Source organism: Panthera tigris, chromosome A1 (genome assembly GCF_018350195.1).
Source record: "Panthera tigris isolate Pti1 chromosome A1, P.tigris_Pti1_mat1.1, whole genome shotgun sequence".
Lineage (NCBI taxonomy): Eukaryota > Metazoa > Chordata > Mammalia > Carnivora > Felidae > Panthera > Panthera tigris.
In genome coordinates, this window is record NC_056660.1 from 141,630,165 (window position 1) to 141,644,102 (window position 13,938).

General features: G+C 35.9%; 1 protein-coding gene across 2 annotated transcripts in view; it reads left to right on the forward strand.

Annotated features, from left to right (window-relative positions):
• SCAMP1 (secretory carrier membrane protein 1) overlaps nt 1-13,938 on the forward strand; it is a 126,615-nt gene that overhangs the window by 12,350 nt on the left and 100,327 nt on the right. For both annotated transcript variants that reach the window (XM_007079815.2, XM_042989042.1), the window contains exon 2: nt 10,706-10,783. In XM_007079815.2, coding sequence (XP_007079877.1) covers nt 10,706-10,783 — 78 coding nt within the window. The remainder of the gene's footprint in view (nt 1-10,705; nt 10,784-13,938) is intronic.

The window sequence follows — 13,938 nt, forward strand, 5'->3', positions numbered from 1 at the left end:
TATATTTCTTAAAGGAATTTTTCTTTTGAATCAAGGCAAAGATGGGAAGCTCTTAAAATAACAGATAAAGGAAATAATGGTGCAAGATTATCTTTGGTTACAACATATGATTATTCTTTATTTTATCCCTAAATTGCCTATATTTTCTCAGACTCTAATTTTTATTAACTTTTAAAGTTTTTAGTGTTAACAGAAATAGTAACAAAAACAAAACATACAAATTACTGGTTGTCTTACAAAGCTTAGGGATTTTAGAAGCTGTTCTAGATCACATCTTGAACTGAGGGTAATAAGGAAAGCACATTGTATTTTTATGATGCAAGTTTTTTTAAATGTTGGAAGGTTGTGCCCTTGGTTGTTTAATGTTGACAATTGTTGGAAAGGACATCTGGTATTTAAAAAAAACACATCAGAGTTTAATAGTTTTTAAATTTTATGATTACTTTTCAGACTCATGGGAAACTACCAGGAGATGAATCCTTGATGTCACCATTGGAATTCTGAACATCCCCCCCACCCCCAGCCCTGCCCCTCGCCCCAACCCCAGGAAATTGTTGTACAGAATTTCTGGATTTGGTGGTGCTTTGATTTTAAGTACTGACCTGGGGAGTTTAGCCACCAGGTTAACAAGAGTAGGATATTTCACCAGATTTTGTTTCACAAGAAAGTGTTCAAAGATACATTTACTCTCAGATAGAAAAACTCCTTTTAAAAGTTGACTGCTTAAGGGGTGCTTGGGTGGCTCAGTCGTTTAAGCGTCCGTCTTCGGTTCAGGTCATGCATGATCTCATGGCTGGTGAGTTCGAGCCCTGCGTGGGACTCTGTGCTTGCAGCTCAGAGCTTGGAGCCCTCTTTGGGTCTGTGTCTCCCTCTTTCTCTCTGCCCCTCCCTGGCTCATGCTCTCTCTCCTTCAAAAATAAACATTAAAAGGTGACTGCTTATAACATGAGAAAAAAACTAAGGCCTTCTAGAATTTGTTCATAGGTCTTTGGTTGTCACGTTTAGTGGTAATTGCTCTGGTAATTGCCGTATTTAATGTGTTAAGGGAGAATGACCGAAAACCCATTAATCTGGGTGGAGAACTGTGTATGATACAACAAACTTCTGCACAAAAATATCTTGACAGTTAAGTGAAAATGGAGGGACATTTATGTGGCAAGACTCTGCTGTTTTCTGATCCCTAGAGTATCAATTCAGTGGCTTTTTCATTAGGGGTCCAAGGTGATTGAACTTGCAGGTCAGTTGACAGACATATGACCAATTATTTTCCTGTTCTTCATTATTACCCTTTTTCCTTTTGTATCTCTAGGCTTAAGTGTGTTAATGTTGGGGAACATAGCTCTATTAGCTATCCAGTTTCTCAAATATCAGAAGAACTTTTGGTGATTCAGTATAATAAGAAACTCTGGTGTCATTATGGTCCCTGATAGCTAATATCCCTGCCCCATTCCTCCTTACTTCTTTCGTAACGAGTATTTCTCTCTAATGAGTGATGTGGTATTTAGATTTTGAAGACTTAGATATTTATGGCTGGTTGGCAACATTTCTTCTAAGAAATACTACATTGGATTATCTTTTTAAAAAACAGCTTTGATGGGGTGCCTGGGTGGCTCAGTCATTTAGGGTCTGACTTCGGCTCAGGTCATGATCTCACAGCTCCTGAGTTTGAGCCCTGCTCTGACAGCCCAGAGCCTAGAGCCTGCTTCAGATTCTGTGTCGACTTCCTTCTCTGCCTCCCCTGCTTGTGACAGATATGTGTTCTGTCTCAAAAATAAATAAACATTAAAAAAAAAAAGCTTTGAGATGTACAGTAATTCATAATACTGCACAGTTTACCAACTTAAAGTGTATAATATAGTGATTTTTAGTATATTTGCAGTTGTGCAGTCATCACTATCAATTTTAGAAACTTCCCATCACCCCAAAAAGAAACCCTATTAGCTGTCATTCTTCATTTAGCACTCATTCCCTATTTCCTCCCAACTCCTCTAGCCCTAGGCAGCCACTAATACGCTTTCTGGGCATTTCATACAAGTGGAATCATGCAATATGTAGTCTTTGATGATTGACACCTTTCACATAGTGTAATGTATTCAGGGTTCGTCCATACTATAGCATGTATCAGGACTTCATGTGGTTGTATTACCAAATAACAATTTTAATTCATGGATATACATTTTATTTGTATATCATTTGATAAAAATGTGGGTAATTTCCACTTTTTGGCTCTTGGGAATAGTGCTGCTATGAATATTTGTGTACAGATTTTTGTGTGGACACATGCCTTCATTCCCTTGGATATATACCTAGGAGTGGAACTGTTAGGTCATTTATTAACTTCCACAATGGCTGTACCATTTTATATTCCCACCAGCAGATCAGTTTTTTTTTTCCTACCCTTGCCAACACTTACCTGTCTTCTAGTTTGTAGCCATTCTAGTAGATGTGAAGTGGTATCTCATTAAATCTGCTAAGGTGTGATTGCTTCAGTTGTTGTAATATGCTAAGTACTGATCTGGGTTCATGAAATTAGTTTGGGAGTTGGTTTTAGATTTGAGTAAGACTGTCATGACTTGTAACGATAATGAGAACCAGTTTTTAAAAGTCATGATTTATTGAATAATTCCTAGTAATTATTAAGCACTTCTTTCGATCTCTTATAAAAGATTTGCTAAATACATGTTTCAGAGTCTAGCTCAGATTTTTAATGGCTTCTTATAGTTCCTTTTGTTTTGTTTTAAATAATTGGGACATTTAGAAACTAGTAATTCTCTAGGTAAGTGAAATTCTCAGTATTTATTAAACTCATATGATTATAGTAGCTCTGAGACATATAAAGTAGGAAAAAATATATAACTCTATAAAGGTAGGGCCTCTCCTAGCCTCTAGCTTGGGACTTGTTTAATCAAGTTTCCTAGTCTAGTGTATAATATTGATTGGATTAAGCAGAGTTCTTGAAGAGTATTTTAATTAAGTTTTGCTGGAGCAATGCCATGTTTAATTCAGTCTTTTTCTTTAGAGGAGTTACTGTTTTAAACATAAATTTGTATTCTTTATTACATTTTCTTCTAAGAACTCAATCTTTGGGGTCAGATTTGAATTTGAATCCTACCATGTCACATATTAGCTCTATGACTTTGGGCAAAAGACATTAAAGATTTGTGAGCTAGTATTCTCAGCAGTGAAAGAAAGGATACAGAAGTTAAGTCATAGGGTTGTTCTGAGAATTATATGACATAATTAAAGAGTGCACTATTGTGCTAAAATAGATGAATTCTCTTTCTTTCCTTGAATCTGTCTTTGCTTTAGCCTACCTAAGTTTCTCATAGACATGCCTGATAGAATTAAAAATGTGCATTTTCTTCTAAATGTTCTTAATATTCAAATTGGTGTGTTCTGCTATATCATGAAAAAAGGCATGAGGTAAGTGAAAAAATGTAGTAAAAGTCTATTACTATGTTATATGAAAACATTGGATTGGGAAGCTTTCTGATCAGGTCTTTTGTCATCTTTTGCAATTTTGAAAAACAGGAGAATTTTAGCTTTAAGTCTCAGTTTCCTATTTTCCCTTTGGCTGAAGCAATTGAATTTGCCCAAATGGATGAAAGTGAAATTATAAGCCAGTCTTGAATACATTGTTAGGCTTCAATCAGACCTGTCTAGTGGAAATAAAAATTGTGCCACATTGTAATTTAAAATTAGCTAGGGGTGCCTGGGTGGCTCATTTGGTTAAGCATCTGACTCTTGATTTCTGCTTGAGTCATGATCTCTCGGTTCATGGGATTGAGCCCCACATGGGGTTCTGTGCTGAAAGCATGCAGTCTGCTTGGGATTCTCTCTCTCTCTCTCTCTCTCTCTCTCTCACTCTCACTCTCACTCTCACTCTCTCACTCAAAATAAATAAATAAACTTTAAAAAATTATCTAGTAGCCATATGGAAAAAACAGATGAAACTAATTTTAATATTTTATTTTACTCCTTATATACAAAATACCCTTTTAACACCATTACTATAAAAGTTATTAATGACCTATATTTATGTTGTTTTGTGATAAATCTTTGAAATCAGAAACATGCTGTGTTTTACACTTCCAGCATATTTTGCTTTGGATTAGTAAACATTTCAAGAGCCATGTATACTAGTAATCAATAAATGTTTATACTTAAAAAAACTTTCTCTTACACCAGATTTTATTTAAATTTAGTTAATGGCAGTAAACTGTATTTACATCGTTTTAATGGAACCCAAAATGACAGAGAACACTGATTCTACCTGTTCTTGTTTTAAATCATGGAGATGTGTCAGGTTACCTCAGGTAATGGGGCTTTATTGTAAGAATTTTTTGGGAGGGAAGGTAGCCCAACACAGTCCATCTTTGCAATTGTAATGAAATGGTCTCTGGGAGCTAAAAATGTGTTTCCTCAAATCGCCCCCCTGCCCTTCACCTCTCACCCATTAAGCAGTAAGTCATTTTCATGTGAAATCAGTATTTATAAAACAGATACAATTGTGCTGTACTGGTTCAAGTGAAGGTTAGGGGACTGATCTCTGCTAACTTCTTTGCCCTCTTGTGCTTCTCTCATTCTTTTCTGAGGATCTTCTTGACAGTGAAAACTCCTGTAACACCAAATCATTCCTCACCAACCAGAATAGCAGTAACTCTGTTGGCCCTCTTTTTGCTTTGGTGACACATTAGCAACCTTGGTAATTGTCTTTCCCCTCATATTTTGTACCTGCTGCTCCCTTTTCTGGTCATCTTCTTATTAGCTTCTGTTTGTCTTTCTGCCATGACTAGTGTCAGCCTCTTCTGCTTGTAATTACCAATCATAATGTCTCCTCTTCAAGTAGCTCAAGATATAAGATCTAATTGATTAGCATTATCCAATATAGAGTCACTTCTGTTGGGGTCTACCAGACTTCCTCATGTCCAGTTCTAAAAATTGTCACAGAGGCCAATTCCTCATCCTTTAACACATAGTGAAGATAACAGGGTCACTTGACACAAAGGTTGGGCAAAGAATGTCTGGTTGCTTTCCTCAGAAGACAGCTGTAGGTGTTTTTTGGCCTATTCGTTATATATGATTTGCTATGCATTCTTAATATCTCCGTTAATCATAAACAGAAAGCTTGTTTCTTCCTTAATTATTGGTAGTGGTAATGATAACAATCTTAGCTATCAGTATTTTCCATGTACAGGAACAGTATTAAACATTTTATATATAGTAGTTCATGAGCTACAGATATGTTTTACTGATGAAGGAACTGAGTCACATTGAAATATGAATCGCCTTGTTGAAAGTTTATAGCTTTTCATTAGTGGAACTCGGATTTGAATACAGGCAGTCAGCTTTCCAGATGGTAAAGACTTAAAAATATATAGCCTAACATTTCAGAGCTGCGACTGATCAGGACAATCATCTATCAAAAATTTCCCCTATTTTACAGATAAGAAAATTGGCAGTTTAGGTGTCTTGCATAAGTTCACAGAGTCTAGTCATTGCCAGGAGTTTCTAAATCCTAGACAAGTACTCTGTTACAGAACAAGTACCTAAGATACGTGAGATTTTGAACGTTAATCTTGAAACTCAAACCTGTTAAGTGTTAGCAGATATAATAAATGGATACATAATATATGGTTATACACAGTCATCCATGTAGGCTATTTTCATGTTAGACTATTTAGCTTGAGAATGGTACAAAGAATAAGCAGGATACTGAGGTTGATTCTCAAGAATCTAGCTGAAGGTGAACGTACTTTCTGCCACATTAGAATCTTCCTGAGAGGTTATGTGTGGAGTGATGGAGAACTGCCCAATTTAATGCATAGTGGATGAAATCATTTGAAATATAACGAAGGTACACTACCTTAGAGGATTTGGTAAAGAAATCTGAATTAAAGATATAAAAAAGCTAATTATGCTAGTTTTGAAATCTTAGTTATTCTCGTTGAAAAACATTTTTATAATGCATCTTGATTTTTAATGAAATATAGCTATGAAGTTAAATGGTGTGTGGAGGGTTTAGTAGAATAGCCTTGGCTTAACTAAATTTATGTAATTTAATATTTATGGATAGATCCAAATAGGATATTTAAATTCTAAAGAATGTCTACACTTCTTGGAAGTTAATAAAACATAGAAGTGTAGTATATTATTTTAAGTCAGTAAAAGGAGGCTCTCTCAGATTGTTTTGCTTGTTAGAAATGCAAATTCTCAGACACTATCTGAGACATCAAGGTACATTTAGAATGGGGTTCAGTAATCTGGGTTTTAACAAGCCCTCCAGGTGATTCCAGTCTGTACTGAGTTTGACAACCACTGCAGTAGAGGCAACCAAGTTAGCACTTGAAACAGTTTGATTTTGTTGTGTTGAAAAGAAAGCACATTTTCCTGCCAAAGGTTTGGAATCATTAATAAACAATGAACTCAACCTGTGTCTTTCTTGATAAAGTTGTGGGTGTGGTAAATTTTATTTTTAGCATATATTTTCTCTCAGATATACACTAAATGCCCTTCAGGAAGTTTCTTGACCTTTTTCAAAGTCATAGCTTCTTTCTCTGAGAAATCGAATAGTACCATCCATCAGGGAGGATCATAACAAGGATTGGAAGTAGTAAGTGCTAGACATGTAGAGGCTTTAAAAGATTATTCATTATTAAAACTTCAGCTCTGTTGTTTTCTTCTAGTTCAGAGACTACAACTTCTGTAACACTATCTACGTTTATTAAAACTAATTTGAAAGGTTAATTAAGAATTCAGAGTTAATAGTTCTTTAGCTTCCTAAATCTTGGCAAATCTGGTACATGTTCTACTGCTTTGTCACCTAATCCTTAATGTTAAGGAGAAATTCCAGACCAACTAGAAGTGAACTCAGTTAACTTGACACAATGATTTTGTTAAACTGCCAATTAACTCAGCCTGGATTTAATCTCTTCTAGAATCTAGAAGAAAACCAAGTACATTTTCATTATTGGAGTTAAAAGTAGAAAATTGGAAGAATGATTTCATTCGTCTCTTTGGAGCTAAGTTATACCTTATGTAGGATTTGTGAATTTTAGGACCCTTGATAATTGGCTATGTGTATTTAGAAAATGAGAGTTGGGACTCATTGGACTCCTTGTACCTCTAGCATTGAAAGAATGACATTGATGGCATGAATGTTGGCTAAACAGGATCTATCTTTCTGACTCTATACTTCCCCTGTTTTTTTTTTTTTTTAATTATGTAATATTTCCTGGTTCCAAAGTAAAAACTGTAAAACGAGGTACATTCAGCAAAGTCTGGCTTCCAAGCCTATGGTCTCTTATCACTCTTATCTTCATCTGCTGATAATCATTCATATTAGTAGCTTTTGGCTTCTTCATCTTACTAAGAAATTTTATTTACTGGGGCACCTGAGTGGTTCAGTTAGTTGAATGTCTGACTTCAGCTTGGGTCATGATCTCCCAATTTGTGAGTTCGAGCTCCACATTGGGCTGGCTACTGTCCATGCAGAGCCTGCTTTGGATCCTCTGTCTCCCTCTCTCTCTGCCCTTCCCCTGCTTGTACTCTCTTTTTTTCTCAAAAATACAAATAAGCATTTAAATAAGTAAAATTTTACTTACTTGTTTTTTATGTAAAAAAAAGTTTTTTTTAAGTTTAATTTACTTAAGTAATCTCCACCCAACATGGCGCTCATACTCAATGACACAGAGATGAAGAGTTGCATGCTCTTCCGACTGAGCCAGCCAGGTGCCCTGGTTTTTTCATCTTGTTCAAAATTTAAGTAAACACATACACATTAATTTTTGTCTTGAAATATGAGGTAACATCTTAGTGTTACATGTTAATTTTTTTCTTTCAATAAGAGGCAACATTTTAGTTATATTGTTTTGCACTTTTTCATTCATTCCATAGCAGCATATAGATTTCCTTGTACCATTATACAGCTGTGTAATACTTAACTGCATAGTACTTTATCATGTCCGTGTCCCGTAGTTGATTCAACTTTATTCTATTGGTAGACATTTAGGTTGCTTCTGGTCTTTTGCTATTACAAATAGTATTTTGCCCTTTGGAATAAATTCCTAGAAGTGAGATCATGGGTCAGAGTAAAAATGTAGATGTAATTTTGCTAGCTATTGCCAACTGTCCTTCCATTAGAGGTTGTAACAATTTCTGTACCCATTAATAATATATGAGAATTCTTATTTTCTTACACCTTTGTCATTAGAGTATGTCAGACTTGTAGATTTTTTCTACTCTGATAGGTGAAAAATGATTAGGTCAGGGTAGTTTTAATTAGTATTTTTCTTAGGAGTGAGATCAAATATTTTTTCACTTAAATTTTTGAACCAGCTTCATATTTATGCACATTTTTTTTCAGAAAGTGTTTCTTGGTTATTACTGTTGACTCTATCCTGAAGCATTACTCTTTAAAATTTTTTTAAAATTCATTTTCTTTATTTTGGAGAGGCAGAGAGACAGAGCGTGAGTGGGGGAGGGGCAGAGAGAGAGGGAGACAGAATCTGAAGCAGACTCCTTCAGATGTCCTTCAGACAGCTCAGAAGCTGTCATTACAGAGCCCGATGCGGGGCCTGAACTCATGAACTGTGAGATCATGATGTGAGCTGAAGTCAGACGCTTAACCGACTGAGCCACCCAGGCGCCCCTTGAAGCATTAGTCTTTAGATTTTTTTTTCTCTTTGGGGGTTGTAATAATCACTCAAACAGTATTACCAGGCACATATGATTAAATTAAAAAACACCTATTTGTGGTTTTTGTATGCAAAGAAGTGACAGTCTAATTTGGGAAAAGGGAATTGTATGAAGATCATCATGATTCAGTGAAATAAATGATGATGGAGATGAATACCAAGCTCTGAGAAAGCACTAAGCGTATGTTGTACTGACTTGGGTATCAGGGATTTTATTAGTTAGCATGTGAAGTGTTTTTTTGAGTCTTTAAGGAAGAGGAGAATGCTAGGGTGACCCAACCTGGAAGAGTATTTCAACCACAGGAAGCAATGCCAAGGAAGAGTATGTTGTGGAGAATTCCAGGTCACCTGGTTTTGTGGGTAGGGATGAGGGGAATGCATCGAGACTGCATCTGGACCATTAGGATTTGCTAAGTCTCCACTTGTTGACCCTAAACCCCTTTTTTTCAAAATTTTTTTTTTTTTTTACTTTTTTAAGTAATCCTTACACCCAATGTGGGGCTCATACTCAGAACCCTGAGATCAAAAGTTGCTTGCTGCGCTGACTGAACCAGCCACTCACCCTCCTAAACCCTCTTCTGAATTAAGGTAACCACAGCAGTGCCAAACTGAAAATTTTGATTAAAATATTCATGTTTCTTTTTTCTCACTTTTTTCCCTGAAGCACACACTCTTTTTTGATAATCTTCCTGCTTCTCACATTTTTGAGTAAACTTGGGAGGACAACCCTGGGAAATAGAGTGATTTCATCCCCTCCTTCCTTTTTTATTGTTGAACAAGCATAGTTTTTTTATTTTTTGTCTGTGCCATACTTTTAATTTATCCTTACCACTTTTTGCCAAGTTCAAGGCTCCTTATGCAATATCTTGTTTGATTTGGTAGGGAGTGAAGGACCTGGCAAGAGGAAGGTCCTTCAGAGAGAATAGATGAGTCTGGCTGGAAAGGTAGTTCGGGACTAGGTTAGATGGTCAGAAGTCTTTTATCTCATTTTGAGGAATTTATCTTTTGTCTTGGTGGAGAGCCTTTAAAGAATCTGAAATGGATTAGGAATAGAGGAGGGGAATGACAAGATCAGCTTTTCCTTTTTGAGAGGTAACTTTGATGACTGTGTTGAGAAAGATGGATTGGAAAAAGTACAGTATAGACAAGAGAGCAGTGGTTCCCCAACCAGTGGCAAGTAGCATCATCTGGGAACTTGTTAGAAATACAGATTCTCAGGCCCCTTCTCAGAACTCTAGAGGTCGGTTGCAGCAATCTGTTTTGATTCTGATGCATGCCAAAGTTTGGAATTAGGGATGTAAAGGCCAATGAGGCTGTATTACAGTTTGCAAATGCCTTTCACATTAATTATGCAGTTGGTTTTTGTTGAGATGTTTATTATGTTTGTGTCTTAAATTCACAAGAGAAGTAGATTAACTAATATTTTGGGACTTATTTGGAAGCCTAACATGAAAAGATTTGAAAAGTTGGGATAGTGTGGTGATGTATTACATTTGGAAAAGGAGAAACAGGACAAAGTAAACTATAGTCAAGTGAAAATACTGGAGCAGAATAAGACATGTAAATGGTGCTTAATCTTGAATGCTATAGATGTTGCCTGTACATGCCATTGACTTGTAATGTGGTACTTATATCTGTAGTAGGGAAAACTGATGGAAGATAACTTTAAAAATATGGGAACTGTGGAACCTAAAGGAAGGGATGGTGGGTTTACCCAAGGTTTGCTAAGGTCCTCTTGTGCAGTCACCTCCACATAGCTATTTTCATTCTTTATATAATAGCCAGCACCTGATTTGCATCTAACCCAGTTTTTTCATTGAGAGTGTGAGGGCTGAGGGTATAAATTTCAACCTTGTTGGGATGAGAGTGAGGAAATGTGATAATCTTTTTATTTTCCTGTTAGCTTCACTGGGTGACCAGAAATACAGATGGAACAAATGCTTTGTAAATATCAAAATTGTGCCTTAAAGGATAAGTAATCTTTTATTCTCCTTTGAATTTTATTCCAGGACCCATCAGTTACACAAGTGACAAGAAATGTTCCACCAGGACTTGATGAATATAATCCATTCTCGGATTCTAGAACAGTAAGACTGTCTTAATTGGACTACTTTTGAATGTTAAAATTGAAATTAAATAGGAATTATATTTCAATTATGATTTCTAGTTGATTGGTTAAACTTGTGTAAAATAAACTGTTAGTATTTTATTTATAATTTAGAAAGTTAAAAATCTTTCTAAACAGGAAGAAATATCAGTAATGGTCCTAGTGGAATACTACAAATTTTCTTTTATGTTCTGCATTGCTGATGATCCCTCTAATAAGTAAATCTTATGACAGTACTTTAAATAGGAGAGAGAAGTGTTCCTTGGTATAAATGTTGTCTTCATGGTAATGTAGGGGTGATGTTTTCTTATAAAATAAAAAAAATCTACTCTCTGGTAGACTAGAATTATCTGGAACTTTACTGGGCTTAGGAACATGTTTTTCTCCTCAAAATTTAGTCTTGATTTATGTAGGGGTATGAAAAAGAATCCATAATAAACAGGAGTTCTCCACCCTGGATGCATATGAGAAGCACCTGGGGAGGTTTATTATACTTTTTATTAGGGCCCTACACTCTTACAGTTAGGGCACTTGTGTTTTTTGTTGTAGCTGTTGTGGTGATTTTATTCTGAACCAGTTTTGAGAACTATTGAGGTAGGTTTTGTTGAGAAGTCTTCCCCAGAATTTCTCTGGCAGATAATTTGTTTCCTGTATTTTGAGTCTTTAGTTTAATTCTGACACTCAAGAGGTCTCTTGTTTTAGACACTGTTGACTTTTGAAATGTTAGTCATCCTGTTGAAGATCTTGCAATTCTTCAGTTGTATGCTTGGATTTACATATAAATATAATGATTCTTACTTGATCATCTCTTCCTGATGTGTGTTTCCATAGTCTGCAGAATAATTGCAGAAGATATTGCAGGTTTTACTTAGAAATATGTTTAAGATTGGGGTGCCTGGGTGGGTCAGTCGGTTAAGTGTCTGACTTGGGCTCAGGTCATGATCTCGCAGTCTGTAAGTTTGAGCTGTGTACTGACAGCTCAGAGCCTGGAGCCTGCTTCAGATTCTATGTCTCTGTCTCTCTTTGTCTGTGCTCCTCCCCTGCTCGTGCTCTGTCTCTCTCAAAAATGAATAAACATTAAAAAAAAAAATTAAGAAAAAGAAATACATTCAAGATGTATTATATTAACATTTTAGTTCTAGGAAGAGCTTTGTACAAAGTAAAAGCATTAAAATAAGAACGAACTTTCATGTTCCACTTTATTTCAAAGCTCTCATTTAACATTGCTTATGTGCAGCAACTGCAGTCCAGCCTGGGATTACTAAAGTGTTCCCTGGGCGAGTAAATTTCAGATTGAAGCATTTGAGACAGCCAGTTAAGTTGACCAGTTTGGACATGTAAAAATGGCAATTTAAAATGATTCAACCCTATAGTAAATTAGTGCTGTGAATGTATGTGCATTTGGTTGTAGTTGAAAGAGAAGAAGAGAGGTGGTATATTTTATTCCACCATATGTAGTCTTTTTAATATGATTTCTGGGGGGTGGAAATGGGAACAAGACTTGTTAAAATATGCTGGTAAAGAATGAAAAGAAGTTTTCATACAATTTTTTGGAAGATTTTACTAGCAAGAAATATATTAAGCTTTTTAAAAGTAGCAGCTTTAGGGGTGCCTGGGTGGCTCAGTCGGTTGAGCATCCGACTTCGGCTCAGGTCATGATCTCATGGTCCGTGGGTTCGAGCCCCGCGTCGGGCTCTGCTGACAGCTCAGATCCTGGAGCCCGCTTCCGATTCTGTGTCTCCCTCTGTCTCTGCCCCTCCCCTGTTCATGCTCTGTCTCTCTCTGTCTCAAAAATAAATATTTTAAAAAAATTAAAAAAAAAATAAAAGTAGCAGCTTTAGATTATTCCTATCAGTGGTATTCGTACTCTTTACCAAGTTGCCTACTTTGTGCCATGTGTGTTACCTATATTACTGAATTCCTATAACATTCAAAATGGCTATTTTAAATTTCCATTTTACTGATAAGGAATGTGAGACCCAGGTCATCCAGATAGTAAGTGGCAGAACTGGCTTAACTAACTCAACTGTTTTCCATACAGCTTTTGCCCTTTCCATTTTGCTAGTTCTGTCTTTAGAGATAGATGGAAGGATAGAAGGTACAGTACTGGTCTCTGAAAAATTTCTCACCTAATTGGAATTTAAAACAGTTACATGAAGATATATCCAGAAAAAATAAAACATAAACGTGTAAATTATAATTTGAAATGTAGAGTTTTCACAGTGAAGGAAAGGTTTTCTTAAAGAGAATAGTCTCAGGGAGAGCTAGGCAACACTGCCTATTTAAAATATAAGCCTATTTAAAATGGAACACTTCTCAGCGGCACCTGGGTGACTCAGTGGGTTGAGCATCCAACTCTTGATTTTGGCTCAAGTCATGAGCCCAGGGTTGTGGGATCAGCCCTGTATTGGGCTCACTGCTGGGGCTGGAGCCTGCTTGAGATTCTCTCTCACTCTGTCTCTCTAGCTTCCTCCCTCCCTCTCCCCTACTTATGCTTTGTCTATCTCTAAAAAAAAAAAGAAAAAGGAAATACTTCTCATGGTAACTAACTAGAATTTAAATACAAATTTGAAAAATAAAAAAATAAAGGTAAGTCCCACTTAAAAAAAAAAAAAAACTCTTAGATTTGATGAGCAGTGATAAAGTGTCAGAAACAGGGAAAATTATTAGGTAAGTTATTTTAACGTGCATTTCCACTGAATTTTTACATGGTTGGAAACATTGTTGAAATAATGAAAAAATTAAAAATTCCTTGTTTTTCTGTAAGTACAGTATCAGAAACTTTTTTTTTTAAATGGTTGTGACTATTTTCCAAAACAGATTAGATGTATTTGGATAATTGATTTAAGTGATATGTTAGAACTCGGTCCAGATACTCTTTTGTTAATTGGTAGTATTTATATTTATTTTGTTAAAAATTTGTGAGAATGAAGCTTCTAAATTGTTGCCTAAGGGTGTGGTGAATTAAATGAGGTCAAGAGAGAAGATCCATTAGCAGAATGAATGTGTAACCTATAAGATTTAGAAAGTCTTGATTTTTTGTTTGGGGGAAAATTTTTTTTTAAACATTTATTCATTTTTGAGAGAGAGAGAGAGACAGAGTGTGAGCAGGAGAGGGGCAGAGAGATAGGGAGA